Consider the following 14,569-nt stretch of genomic DNA (forward strand, 5'->3'; position numbering starts at 1 on the left):
AGAGGAGAAAAGTTACTGGCGTTACTCCAAGAGGGCCTTGACAAGGGATTGGCAGTGGCATCCCTTAGAGGTCAAGTAGCAAGGCTCTCATGTTCCCAGGCTGAGCGAAGAGAGCTTCACTTGTGGCCCATAGGTTCTTGAAGGGTGCCCTGAGACTACAGCCCCTAATTCGAGACCCGTTTTCATCCTGTAATCTTAATATAATTTTAGAGTGACTTAGCAGAGCTCCATATGAGCCCTTACAGGAGGCCTCCCTCATGGATCTGTTGGTCAAAGCAGTCTTCTTGATGGCAATTACTTCTGCAAGGAGAGTTTTAAGAATTGCAGGCCTTGTCGTTCAGAGAGCCATTCCTCAGGATCATGGAAATGGGAGTGACATTGCATACGGTTCTCTTCTTCCTACTGAAGGTAATTTTGGTGTTTCATGTCTACCAAGAGGTTAGATTGCCAGCATTTCAACCCACAGGGTCCAAGAAGAAAGATAAGGCATTAAGAGCATTATATTACGTTACCTGGAGGTGACCAGTGAATTTCATCTCAGAGCATGCCAGCATTTCAACCTACAGTGTCCAAGAAGAAAGATAAGGCATCAAGAGCATCATATTACATTACCTGGAGGTGACCAGTGAGTTTCGTCTCTCAGAACATCTTTTCATGTTAACCAATCAGGCGAGATGAGGCAGACCTGCTTCCAAGGCCACCATCTCTAGATGGATTCATAGAGCTATATCCTCTGCATATGTCAGTTGTGACAAACAGGCCGTCTATCTCATTGAAGGTGCACTCGACAAGAGGAGTGGCCTCCTCTTGGGCAGAAGCAAGAGCATTTACTCCTGAGGAAATTTATAGATCAGCACCTAGTCCTCCTTCATACTTTCACCAAATTCTACAAGGTGAGCATAACAGCACAGGAGGATACGGCTTTTAGGTTCTTGTTACTACATGCAAGCTCATCTCTTCTAATCTAGACTTTGGGTTTTTATCACCTAATCCAATACATAAATCATTAAATCAATCTATTTGGCTAAACTCCAAGATTAAAATCGGCGGTTATAAAATCGTCTGGAAACACTGGATTATTGCAGGCATACGAACTTTAAATGATGTTATTTCCAATGGTAAACTGCTTGATTTTTCACAATTGCAACATAAATATGGTCTAAACAAGTCACAAAGCTTTAAATGGTTGCAGCTGAAGCAGGCTATTCAGGAAGGGTTTCCTGAATGGAAAATTCTTAATAATCAGTATAGTCTAGAATTCTTGTGCTTTCAGGTGGATTTTTTGGGGCACCAAGCCACACAGTGGTATAAATTGATATCTGGATATGTGAACTTGTATCCCATGTACTGACAAAATGAATCTTTAATGTAAATCACTTGCATCCCATGTACTGACTAAACGTATCTTTATTGTAAACCGTTTCTACCCCATGTACTGTCAAATGTATCTTTATTGTAAACTTCATGGTATAGCGGTATATAAGAAATAAATAAAATAAAAAACCAAAGACTGGTCTTAGAGACATTTGGAGCATTGAGATTAAGCATCAAATTTCTGCATCTCAATGGCCACAAATTTGGCCTTGGAGAATGAGATGTACAGTGTCTGCATCTATGAGACAAATTTGGTTCTTTTTGTTACATAGAGCATTTTGGACCCCAGTTAGATTACAAAAGTTAGATAGCTCTAAGTCTAATAGATGTTGGCACTGTAATCTAGAAGCAGGAACTCTTGACCATTTACTATTTTTCTGTCCTTTTGGAAAACAATTTGGTCTCAAATTAATTGTTTATTAGAAAACCATGTAGCTCTTTCGTATGACACAATTTTATTTGGACCAATTTAAGTCACCTCGTTCACATTAGCCTAGTATCAAAAATATATATCTATCTGACCAATGTGTCTACTCATTTCATTTCCTTAGGGCTTCAGACATGCCAAACGTTGTTCGTTGATACTTTTCACGAAACAACCAAAACCTTTTTATATGGTTGGCTATGGCTGTGGCTTCTTCATTTGCCCATATAGTTTCTCATACCTTTATGAATATCATTTAAATAATTTTTAATAATTTTTACTTTTATAGAAAGTGCTTTGAGTGCTTTGCAATAAATATTTATAAAAGTAACTTAGCTTAGCTTAGTGCACTAAGCTAAGCTAAGTTACTTTTATAAATATTTATTGCAAAGCACTCAAAGCACTTTCTATAAAAGTAAAAATTATTAAAAATTATTTAAATGATATTCATAAAGGTATGAGAAACTATATGGGCAAATGAAGAAGCCACAGCCATAGCCAACCATATAAAAAGGTTTTGGTTGTTTCGTGAAAAGTATCAACGAACAACGTTTGGCATGTCTGAAGCCCTAAGGAAATGAAATGAGTAGACACATTGGTCAGATAGATATACAATTTTATTTGGAACATCTATGAGATTAAAAAGTCAAATTTCAGCAAATAATAACAAACTTTTATTAATAATGACAGGAGTTGCCATTCAACATATCACCAGCAATTGGAAAGATTATACCGGACTTAATTACACCTTCTGGTGGAATTCGCTGTGCCATGTATATAAAATGGAAAGAATAATTGCCATACAAAAAGGAAACTATAGTAATTTTTAAAAAATTTGGGGGCCATTGACAGCATATTGTGATGATTACACACCTTTTTTCCATAAAAATATGTTATAAGAATGGAAAGGGGGGATGTATAGTTATATTATTGGATGTTTCAGTATCTTTGAATATAATATATGTATGATATGCTTCCATTATATTATGGATGGATGGGGAGGGTGGGGGAGGGATTTAAATTTACTTATTTATGATGATAATAGGAAAGATTTTCAAGTGATCTGTATAAGTTAATCGTTATATTATTGTACACTTGTTGTGAGATGTAAAAATGAATAAAGATTTGGAAAAAAATAATAATCTAGACTTTGGGGACTGCTTAGGTACATCCCTATGGTTCTTCATACCATCCCTATTGCACTGGAAAAAGAGATTAGATTCTTACCTTTTTTAATATATTTTCAGTAGTTAGGGAGGGTATGCTGAACTCCCTGCTCAACAATTTATCTGATGCACCTGCTTTCAAGTTTAATGACCAGCTCCATAGCTAGGATTTAACTGTCAGTCAGACTATTGGATTATGATTTTGATCTATACATTACTCCTCAGCAATGACCACAACCTGATGTCTCTATTGGAAGTTGTGAGTGCTGTCTCCACAGCATCTCTTGTTATGGCCAATCTTGGGAGCAGAAATCTTGATTTGAACTTGAACTTGGGCTGTCCACATAGTAGTGCATAGCACTTGCATCCAAGCCACTGAGCCATCTCTTTATTTGATAATATTTCATTGTCTGTTCATCAAATAAAAAGGAATTGCACTTAAAGAGCCTTTCAGAGTGGGAAGAGCTGGCCCTTGAGCAAGATTTAAGGTAATTCTTGGTCAAGATGCAATTTGAAATCTAAGGGACTAAAAAAGATGTATTTGCATGCACTTTCAAGCTCTTTTTTTGTATTACCAATTGCTAATGATTTGGCTTCCTCATGTTTGGATGTTTTTAGTAGTATATTGAATATGACCTAGTGGACCCACCTATCACCCCAAATATAGACTCGGTGGGCAGGGTTTAGTAGAGTTATGGATGGACAGATTTACTAGTGTATAATTTAACACTTCATGGGAAGTGTTAAAAAAAAACAACCACTTAAATAGATATGTACTTGTTTTAAATGATTTGATGTCATTTAGGTACAGAATGCAGGAAACAAGCTGGGTAGGCGCTGTGATATGTGTTTCAATTATGAAAAGCAACTTCAAGGAATTCAAATTCAGGAGGCTGAGACCAGAGACCAGGTGAGTTCTCTTTGATACCATAAGTTACCGTATTTTTCGCTTCATAAGACACACCTGACCATAAGATGCACCCTAGATTTAGAGTAGGAAAACAAGGAAAAAAACCATTCTAAACCAAATTGTGTACTAACATATACCAGGCTCTACACCCAGTCCCCCTCACTCCCTGACAGGCTCTGCATCCAATCCCACACTCCTTGCCAGGCTCTGCACTCTGTCTCCCCTCCCCTACTAATTGTAATTCTATTTTTTCCTTACATTTTTCATATACATACAGCAGATATAAATTCTCAAAACTGACACATTTTGATCACTAAATTGAAAATAAAATAATTTTTCCTACCTTTGTTATCTGGTGATTTAATTAGTTTCTGGTTGGACTTCCTTCTGACTGTGCATCCAACATTTCTTTCACAATCCAGCCCCATCCCCTTTGGGTCCAGGTCTCTATCTCTTTTCCCTCTGCTTACTCTCCCCAGATCCAGTGCCAGTTCTCCTTTGTACCTTCCACCACCTTTGGTCCAGGCTTCTCTCTCTCTCTCTCTCTCTGTCTTTTTTCTGCTTACCAACCCCCCCCCCCCAGTAGACTCTCAGTTATCTGACACCCAAGGGGATTGGTGGATGCTAGATAACTGTACTTTCTAGTTGCTTGAGAGTTACTGTAAAATAGTTTTGTTTCCTTTCTCACTTCACTCTATCACCCCCCACCCCCACTTGTAGGTCCAGCATTTGTTCTGCCTTCTTTTTGGGCCACTTTCTCTCCCTTCCTTTCCCCCCCCCCCACACTTTTGGTTCCAGCATCCATCCATCTCCCCTGCCCTTCACCCTGCAGGAGCAGTATCCATGTCCCTTCCTCCCCCTCCCACTTATCGGTCCAGCATCCATGGCAACTGGTCCTGACAACAACCCTCCAGGCCCCGAAGCAGCAGGCAGCCAGTCCTGACAGGCCCCCTTCCTCCCTCCTTTACCCCCAAGAAGCAGAGCCAGTCCTGACAACTCTGCCTCCCTCCCTCCCTCACTTACCCAAGCAGTAGCGGCAGTTGGTGAGCAGAGGCAGTGCAGTAAACAGGCTGCTTCTGGCCAGCCCTAGCAGGGTCTTTCCTTTGTTGTATCGGAAGTGACGTGGCAGATGAAAGGCCGTACTAGGGCTGGCTGAAAGCAGCCTGTTTAAGGAGCTGCCTCTGCTCACCGGCGGCTGCTGCTACTGCTTCAGGTAAGTGAGTGAGGGAGAGAGGAGGGTTGTCAGAACCGGCTCTGCTGCTTCAGGTAAGTGAGGGAGGGAGGGGGGTTTGTCAGAACCAGCTGGCTTCTGGGGCTGGAGGGAGATTTGTAGCTGCCATGGATGCTTCAGGAGCTGGAGGGAGGGAGATTTGTGGTTGCTGCTGATTCTTCAGGGGTTGGGTCAGGAGCACGACTTTTGGAGGGTGTTTGAGGAGTGCAGGAGACAATTATTTTCCCCCCCCCCCCAGCTGGTTGAGAGTGCTGGTTAGTTGAATACCAGTTAACTGGGATTCTACTGTAATAATAATTCTTTGTTTATGAACTGCTACAGCCAACAAGTTCAAAGCAGTTTACAATAAACAAACCAATATAACATTGGGAAATATGTCTTGCAATGCTAATCCAATGTCTGTCTAATAATAAGCTTTGTAATGTAATTCTCTGGAAAATATCCAGATACCTCTTATTGTAATTCACCTAGAACTGAAAGATTAAGGTGGATTAGAAGTCCGTAAATGGAATGGAATGGAATTTACAGTTCTCTAATTAAAAAAGGAGTTTAAAAACATGCATAAAAACTACTTCAATTATATAAGCCATTTTTGAAATAAATATGTTTTGATCTAATGCCTAAAGGCTAAATAAGAATCAACATGAGTACAGTAGTTCAGTATTTCAATTTCTCAGTAGGATCAACTTCGAATTGAAGGAAATGTAAAATAGTTAATATTGCGAAATACCCTTGGATGACATAAAACAAAAGCGCTCAACCATATATGTTGGTGCCAAGCCATACAACACTTTAAAACGTACATATTCAAATTTAAACAATATTCTAGCTCAAATAAGATAGCCAGTGTAATTGTATATACTGTTCAGCTCCATAATTGTATTTCTTTAAAGAAAAGATTAACAAAACAGCTGTGTTCTATGTAGTTTTAATTGTTTAAGTAAATATTGAGAACATCCCAGATTATATCAAGTTACAGTAGTCAAGGGTACTAAGTACCAGTGCCTGAACAATCAGTCTGAATTGTGTCTCAAAAATAATTTCAAATTGCACATAACTTCTTTTTTTTAATATAATTTATTCTTTATTAATTTCCAAATTTACATCACCAAAAATTGGAGACAAACAAGAAATTCCTGAAATATAATAAAGCAACCAAAATACATAGAAAATGAATAATAATTTTTCGCCCACAACATTAAGGCAATTATGATCCAAATATTAGGAAAAAAAATTGCATGTAACTTTTGTAATGTTAAAAACATTTTTCTTTAAAACTATAGACACATGAGATTATAATGTTGTTCTTGCATCCAGATGAACTGCTAATATTATTGTAAGAACAAAAGAATAAAAGACTTGATGAACCATTATATCAGCTCTGCACAACATACGTCCGCCTGCGGCCCAAAATGGCTCTCACTCTGCTGTCCTGCTCCTGCTTTCCCTCCTAGTCTCACCTTTAAAAGCGCCGCCACCGCTTTTGAGGACCATCAAGCTAATTTTGACAGCCTGCAGAGCGAACCTAGCAGACTGCCATCAGTCTCCGCACAAGTTCCCTCTGCCGCGGTCCTACCCCTGATGTCAGGAGGGGCGGGACCGCGGCAGAGGGAACATGCTTCAGAGGCCTACGGCAGCTTGCTAGGTTCACTCTGCAGGCTATCGTAATTAACTTAATGATAACCTCTCTTGCTGGGTGTGGGAAGTAGCAGAGGTAAGACCCTGCCCGTTGCGAGGGCCCCGGCGGGACACTGGATCTGGACATCAGGGGTGAGAGAGAGAGACAGAAAAGGACCTTGAAGAGGGGTGGGTGGGGAGAGAAAGACAGAAAAGGACCTTGAGGAGGGGCGGGAAAATAGACTTGAAGACAGGGAAAGACAGGGCAGATGCTGGACTAGAGGAGGTAGAGAGGGGAAACATCCTGAACCAAGGAGAGAGAGATGCCAGGCCTTGGGGAGGGGAAAACAAAGAGAGTGAGAGAGACAGAAAGACCTGGATCAAAGGTGGGAGGATTCAAAATGTTAGCAGAAGGAAGATAGAGAGAGTGAGAAATCTGAAATAAAGGGAATGCAGAAGAGAGGGGGGGGGGCAGATGTTGGACTTGGGGGTGTATAGAGGGAGGAGAGAGAGACTACAGAGAGGTGGAAAGATTCTGGACCAGGGAGGGAGGGAGGAAAGAAGGAAGGAGAACATAAGAAATGCCTCTGCTGGGTCAGACCCTAGGTCCATCGTGCCCAGCAGTCCGCTCACGCGGTGGCCCAGCAGGTCCAGGACCTGTGCAGTAATCTATCTATACCCCTCTATCCTCTTTTCCAGTAGGAATTTGTCTAATCCTTTCTTGAACCCCAGTACCGTACTCTGCCCAATCATGTCCTCTGGAAGCGCATTCCAGGTGTCCACAACACGTTGGGTAAAAAAGAACTTCCTAGTATTTGTTTTGAATCTGTCTCCTATCAACTTTTCCGAGTGCCCTCTTGTTCTTTTATTATTCGAAAGTTTGAAGAATCTGTCCCTCTCTACTCTCTCTATGCCCTTCATGATCTTATAAGTCTCTATCATATCCCCTCTAAGTCTCCTCTTCTCCAGGGAAAAGAGACCCAGCTTCTCCAATCTCTCAGCATATGACAGGTTTTCCATCCCTTTTATCAGACGCGTCGCTCTCCTCTGAACCCTCTCGACTAACGCCATATCCTTCTTAAGGTACGGCGACCAATATTGGACGCAGTACTCCAAATGCGGGCGCACCATTGCCCGATACAACGGCAGGATAACCTCTTTCGTTCTGGCTGTAATACCCTTTTTGATTATACCAAGCATTCTATTCGCTCTCTTAGCGGCCGCTGCACACTGTGCCGTCGGCTTCATTGTCATGTCCACCTATACCCCCAAGTCCCTTTCCTGGGTACTCTGATTCAATAATATCCCTCCCATTGTATAGTTGTACCTCGAGTTTCTGCTCCCCACATGTAATACCTTACATTTCTCAACGTTGAACTTCATCTGCCATCTCGTCGCCCAATCTTCTAGTTTGTTCAAGTCCCTTTGCAATTCTTCACATTCCTCTGTAGTCCGAGCTCCATTAAATAGTTTAGTGTCGTCCGCAAATTTTATTATCTCGCACTTCGTCCCTGTTTCTAGATCATTTATGAAGATATTAAATAGTAGCGGCCCGAGCACCGAGCCCTGCGGGACACCACTCGTGACCCTCTTCCAGTCGGAGTAGTGGCCCTTCACTCCTACCCTTTGTTTTCTACCCTCCAACCAGTTTCTGATCCATCTATGTACGTCTCCTTCCACCCCATGGTTCTTTAGTTTCCGGAGTAGGCGTTCATGGGGCACCTTGTGAAAGGCTTTTTGGAAATCTAGATATATGATGTCAATGGGGTCTCCTTTGTCCATCTGTTTGTTAATCCCTTCAAAGAAGTGCAATACATTTGTTTGGCACGATCGTCCCTTGCAGAAACCATGCTGGCTGGCTATCAGAAGTTCGTGCTTTTCAAAATGTTGATCAATGCTTTCTTTTATCAGTGCTTCTGCCATTTTCCCAGGAACTGAAGTCAGGCTCACTGGCCTGTAGTTTCCCGGATCACCTCTTGATCCCTTTTTAAAGATGGGCGTAACGTTGGCTATCTTCCAATCCTCCGGGATCTTGCCTGTTTTCAGGGATAAGTTGCAAATTTGCTGCAGTAGTTCCGCTATCTCCTCCTTTAATTCCTTCAGAACCCTTGGATGTATGCCATCCGGACCCGGGGATTTGTCAGTTTTTAGTTTTTCTATCTGCCTGCGAACGTCCTCAATGCTCACTTCTATGAATGTTAATTTTTCTGCTTGACTTCCGTTGAAGAATTGCTCAGGTTCCGGCATGTTGGACGTGTTTTCGTTAGTAAATACAGACGAGAAGAACATGTTAAGCCTTTCTGCCACTACCTTCTCCTTCACCACTCCCTTCCTGTCTCCGTCGTCTAGCGGTCCCACTTCCTCTCTAGCTGGCTGCTTCCCTTTAACATATCTGAAGAACGGTTTGAAATTTTTTGCTTCCCTGGCTAGCCTTTCTTCATACTCTCTTTTAGCTTTCCGAACCTCACAGTGACATTCTTTTTGATACTTCTTGTGCTCTTTCCAGTTCCCCTCAGATTTGTCCTTTTTCCATTTCTTGAATGAATTTTTCTTATTGCCTATCGCTTCCTTCACTGTTTTGGTTATCCACGTCGGGTCTTTTGTTCGATTCTTTTTGCACCCCTTCCTGAATCTGGGGATATACAGATTTTGCACCTCGTTCACCATGTCCCTGAAGAAGGACCAGGCATGATTTACCGTTAGCCATGTTTTGGAAGTGTTCCTAAGTTTCTTCCTTACCAATTCCCTCATTGCTTCGTAGTTTCCTTTCTTGAAGTTAAAGGTTGTCGTTATGGATCTCTTGCCTTTTGATACTCCTACCTCAACCTTGAACTTGATCATATTATGATCGCTGTTTCCCAACGTCCCCACTACTTCAATGTCCTTTGCAGGTCCTCTTAACCCATTTAGGATTAGATCCAGAGTGGCATTTCCTCTCGTCGGTTCTCTAACAAGCTGCTCCATGAAGCAATCTTGTGTGGCTTCCAGGAATTTTGTCTCCCTAGCGCATTTCGAGCTTCCAAGCCTCCAGTCTATCCCGGGGTAGTTGAAGTCTCCCATAATAACCGTGTTGCCACTTTTGCATTCTCGCTTCATCTCGGCTTCCATTTCCTCATCGATATCTCCGGTTTGCCCGGGGTGGGCGATAATATAGGCCCATCTTTATTTCAGGCCCTTTCCTTCCCGGTATTTTAACCCATAGAGATTCCAGCTTGTTGGTCGTCTCTGCTGTGTCCATTCTTGTGGATTGTATGCTTTCTTTTATGTACAGGGCTATTCCACCTCCTTTTTGTCCTGCCCTGTCCTGGCGATAGAGCTTGTATCCCGGCAGTGCTGTATCCCATTTGCTTTTCTCATTCCACCATGTTTCAGAGATTCCAATGATGTCGATGTCTTCTGCATCGACCACGGCTTCTAGTTCCCCCATTTTGTTTCTGAGGCTCCTTGCATTAGCATATATGCAATTTAGATCTTGATATTTTGTTGTCCTCCTTTCCTTTCCCTGTGCTTCGGTCCTTAATTTCTTTTCTTTTGCTGTAAACATTGTAACCTCTTCTGGGTTAGTCGATTCCTGCAATTTATCCATTGTTTCTTCCCAGCCATTTTTCCCCTCAGTATCTTCACAGGATACCGTCTTCCGAATTGTCGGCTTTCCCCTTCTTCTTAGTTTAAAGCCAGGTCTATTCCTCTCTTGACGTTGTTTGCTAGGAGTTTAGTTCCCGCTCAGGTGGAGTCCATCTTTCCTGTAGAGCTTGCTCTTGCCCCAAAACGCCGTCCAGTTCCTCACGAAGTGGAATCCTTCTTCCTCGCACCATCTTCTCATCCACGCATTTATTGATTGTAGTTCCTCCTGCCTTTTTACATCTGCCCTTGGTACTAGTAGGATCTCTGAGAACATTATCTTCTGGGCCCTCATCCTCAGCTTCCTTCCCAGAATCTTGAACTGTTCTAGTAGCGTGCTTCTAAAAGAAAAAGAAAAAGAGAGAAAGAAGCAGAGTGCTCGAGGGGGATGGGGGAGCAGAAGAAAGACAGGACCAAAGAGGAAAGTCAGGAGGCAGATGCTGGACTATGGGAAGTGCAGATAGAGTGGGAGAGACCCTGAGGAAGAACAAAGATGGAAGATCATAACAGAGGAGGGAGAGAGAGGGAGACCTGGAACAAAGGTGGTGGTAGGTAAAAGGAGAACTGACACTGGATCTGGGGAGGGTAAGCAGAGGGAAAAGAGATAGAGACCTGGGGATGGGGCTGGATTGTGAAAGAAATGTTGGATGCACAATCAGACAACAAAAGTAGGAAAATTGATTTTATTTTCAATTTAGTGATCGAAATGTGTCAGTGTTGAGAATTTATATCTGCTGTGTGTATATGAAAAATGAAAGGAAAAATTGCATTACAATTAGTAAAGGGGCAGGATCTGGGGCACAGCTTGGGTGGGTTTAGGGTGGAGCTTGGGAGGTTTGTGGTTGGGGGTACTTAGCTTGAAGTAGTTGAGAAACACTCTCCTCTCCTGCCCTCTTCCTTGCTGGTACCCCCTACTAGCGTCTCAGGGCCCGTCTGGAAGACCTTTGTGCATGTGTGTGATGTCATCACGGCAACGTCCGATCACTTCTGGGTGCCTTGAGCCGTGGCCACTATCTGCGACCCTCGCTACATTTTCCGACTTTGTTTCGGTCCCAGATCATTTTTGAGTTGTGCAGGCCTGCATTATACCATTCTCTATATTAGAGACTGCATATTGAATAGCCACAAAAAATTTAGAAGACCTCTATCTGAGAACTGTATAAAGCCTATTTCTAAATACAAAGTATATAAACCAAGATATATCTTAACTATCTTCAGATGTAAACAATACATTGACCCTGATCAAGTTCTTCTTCAGAGCAAGATCCGCTTGCTTAGGCAGAAGACTCGGGGCTCTAGTCATACTATAAGTTCCTACAGAAGATTTTCAGATGCCCTTCTCAGCCTTAATTACAATGCTACACCTCTAGACAAGAAAGACTTCCAAGCCATTCTGCAATCTTGTCAAATACCTTGTAAAGAGTTCATTGCACATCTGGTGCATCAAATCCTCTAGGACCTCCAACTCTACAATTGGCAGAAACATTGGTCAATTTGCACTACCACTAAGCACTTAGGGATATATTCTATAAACAACGTCCTGATTGTAGGTGGCAGTAGGCATCCTACCGCTGTCTAACCAACCAGTCGAGACGCATGTTCTTTAAAATATACCCTGAGGCAGGTCACCTACACTGTAGGCACTTTCATGACCCTAGGGAGGCACATAGGGCTGGTTAAGCTCACCTAAAGTTAAGCATGGGCGTGGTTTTGTCCAAAAGTGGCCTTAGGTGGCCCTACGTGCCTCCCTAGGACTGCGATAGGTGCATGAAATGTAGGCCAGCAAAATTCTGGCCTACAATTCAAATAGGCGCGACCGCTGAACTGATCGCAGCAAGGGAATCTCCCTGCCATGATCAGTTTAGAGACTGCAGCAGGGACCCCGTCCCCCTGCAAAAATGGCCGTCAGAAGGGATGGCCACTCCCTCCTTCTGGAACCCCCTGAAGCCCCCCCTCCAAATATTCATGGCAGGAGGAAAGCCCAATTCCTCCTTCTGCCACCACCCTGAGCCTTCCCCCAGCAGGAGGGATGTTCACTCCCTCCTGCCACCATCCCCCCACCCCGAATGTCTGCCGCAGGAGGAGTGCCCAATTCCTCCTGCTGTCCCCCAAAAAAGATCACCGGCAGGAGGGTTGCCCAGTCCCTCCTGCCAGACCCCTCCCCTCTGAAGATCACCAGCAGGAGAGATGCCCAGTCTCTCCTTCCAGAACCCCCCTAAAAATATGCTCCACCACAACACCCCCAGATCACATCACCAGTGACATCAGTGATGTGGAAGAGGAAAGGCCGCAGGGAAGGCCACAAAGCAGCCTGTTCAGAGTGCTGCTGCCGCCGCTGTTTGGAGCAGAGGTATGTTGGTCTCACGGTGGGAGGGTCAGCAGGGTTCTGCTTTGTGGGGGGATGGGAGGGAGGGATGGAAAGATGCTGCGCAGGGGAATGGGTGAGATGGAAGGATAAATGCTGGACATGGAAGAAGAAAGGAAAGAGGAAGAATTGGGGTGGAGGAGAGGAAGGGAGAGATGATCCTTGTACATGAAAAAAATAAGACATTCCCTAAAATAAGCCCCCAAATTAATTACATTTCATTACTGATTTCTATTCTGCCTCAACCTTGCAATTCTAAAGACACTGTCTTATTTTTGGGGAAACATGGTAGATACTGATGCACACAGATTACATTAATCGGCATCTTCAATAGCTAACTTCTGATCCATACCAATTCAGGACATTGGCAAAGCATCAACCTGGTCTTCAGTGCACACTTTTACTAAACATAACTGCTTGGACCAGAGTTAATCACAGGACATTCATTTTGGACAATCAGTCCTAAGAAACCTATTTGCTCCTTAACGTTTTCCACCACCCATATTCATACAGCTCATAGCTAGGGACTTACCAAGTGTGCCTGCATTTTCCCTGCTTGTCTCCAGAAAAAGAAGTTGCTTACCTGTAACATGGGCTCTCCATGGACAGCAGGGAAATGCAACCATACTTACCCTCCTCAGTCCCCTCAGAGATATATAGATAGCGATATATATATATAAAAACTACAGACAAACTAACATGGCAAGGAGAGAGGCCATGAAGGGCAGCAGTCCCTACATATTGCCCAGTAAGCAAAAAACCTTACTCTAGCTAAACGAAAGCACTGACACACGTTATCCCAGGACAAGCAGGCAGCATATTCTCACACATGGGTGACGTCACCAACGGAGCCCCAGTACAGACACTTCAAAAGTGCATCGCCACTTTAAGACTTTTACAAAATTTGCGATAGCCCGCACTGCGCATGTGCGAGTGTCTTCCCGTCCGACATAGGTGCGCGGTCCCTCAGTTTCTTGGTTTCCACAGAGCTAAGAAGTCTCATTTCAATGGCCGTTGAACGTTTTCTTGCCTTCCTGCTCTCTCGCTTTTCTGACTTTTTAGTCATATTCTTTCTTTTTTTCTAGAATATAAAAAATAAATAAATAGTTTTAGTTAACTGTCTAAGGGTTTTGGCCCGGCGGGGCCTATTTTCTACTTCAACCATCAATTTTAATTTGGTTGAGGCGGTCTTCCCGTCGATGTCATGCCGCTGACGGGATTTAAGAAGTGCGGTCGCTGTGCTCGGGCTATTTCAATAACTAACCCTCACAACTGGTGTCTCCAATGTTTGGGGCCTGGGCACCATGCCAAAACGTGCAAGCGCTGATCCTCCTTACAAAAATGGACTCCTAAAAACCGTTTCTTACAGCAGCACAAGCTTTTCAGTGTCAGTATGGAAGGGGAGCTGATATCCTCGCCGACACCAACCGCACCATCTACTGAAATGACACCGAAGACTTTAATACCGGTGGAACCTTTGGCGTAGATTCCAGTCTCTGAGTACACCATACTGTTAGGTAAGCCGGCTGAGAAGCCTTCCCCTTCATCCTCCGGGACGCAGGTCAAAGTTGCATCGAGTTGAGTCATGCCGTCCTCGCAAAAGTCCCGTAAGCACATGGCTCCAGTCTTGGTGAGTGCCTCTACATCGGCATCCTCTTCACCGGACCTTGTTGCTGCAAATTCGGTACCGGCCAAAAAGCTTAAGCCTTTTGTACCGGTGCTCATTCTAAAACAGAAGATCGATGCCCTGCTTAGAGAGGAGCTCGTAGAACATTTCCAATGTTGGCTCCAGCTCACCTTCTCCCGGTGTTGACTTCAACTCTCCCGGTGCAGGTCCAGCCTGAGCATATCATTGCAGCGG

General features: G+C 43.4%; 1 protein-coding gene across 2 annotated transcripts in view; it reads left to right on the plus strand.

Moving 5' to 3' along the window:
• Positions 1-14,569, plus strand: part of RABEP1 (rabaptin, RAB GTPase binding effector protein 1) — a 149,730-nt gene that overhangs the window by 62,591 nt on the left and 72,570 nt on the right. For both annotated transcript variants that reach the window (XM_033922011.1, XM_033922010.1), the window contains one exon: positions 3,770-3,874. In XM_033922011.1, coding sequence (XP_033777902.1) covers positions 3,770-3,874 — 105 coding nt within the window. The remainder of the gene's footprint in view (positions 1-3,769; positions 3,875-14,569) is intronic.

This window comes from Geotrypetes seraphini, chromosome 15 (assembly GCF_902459505.1).
Source record: "Geotrypetes seraphini chromosome 15, aGeoSer1.1, whole genome shotgun sequence".
NCBI classification, from domain to species: domain Eukaryota; kingdom Metazoa; phylum Chordata; class Amphibia; order Gymnophiona; family Dermophiidae; genus Geotrypetes; species Geotrypetes seraphini.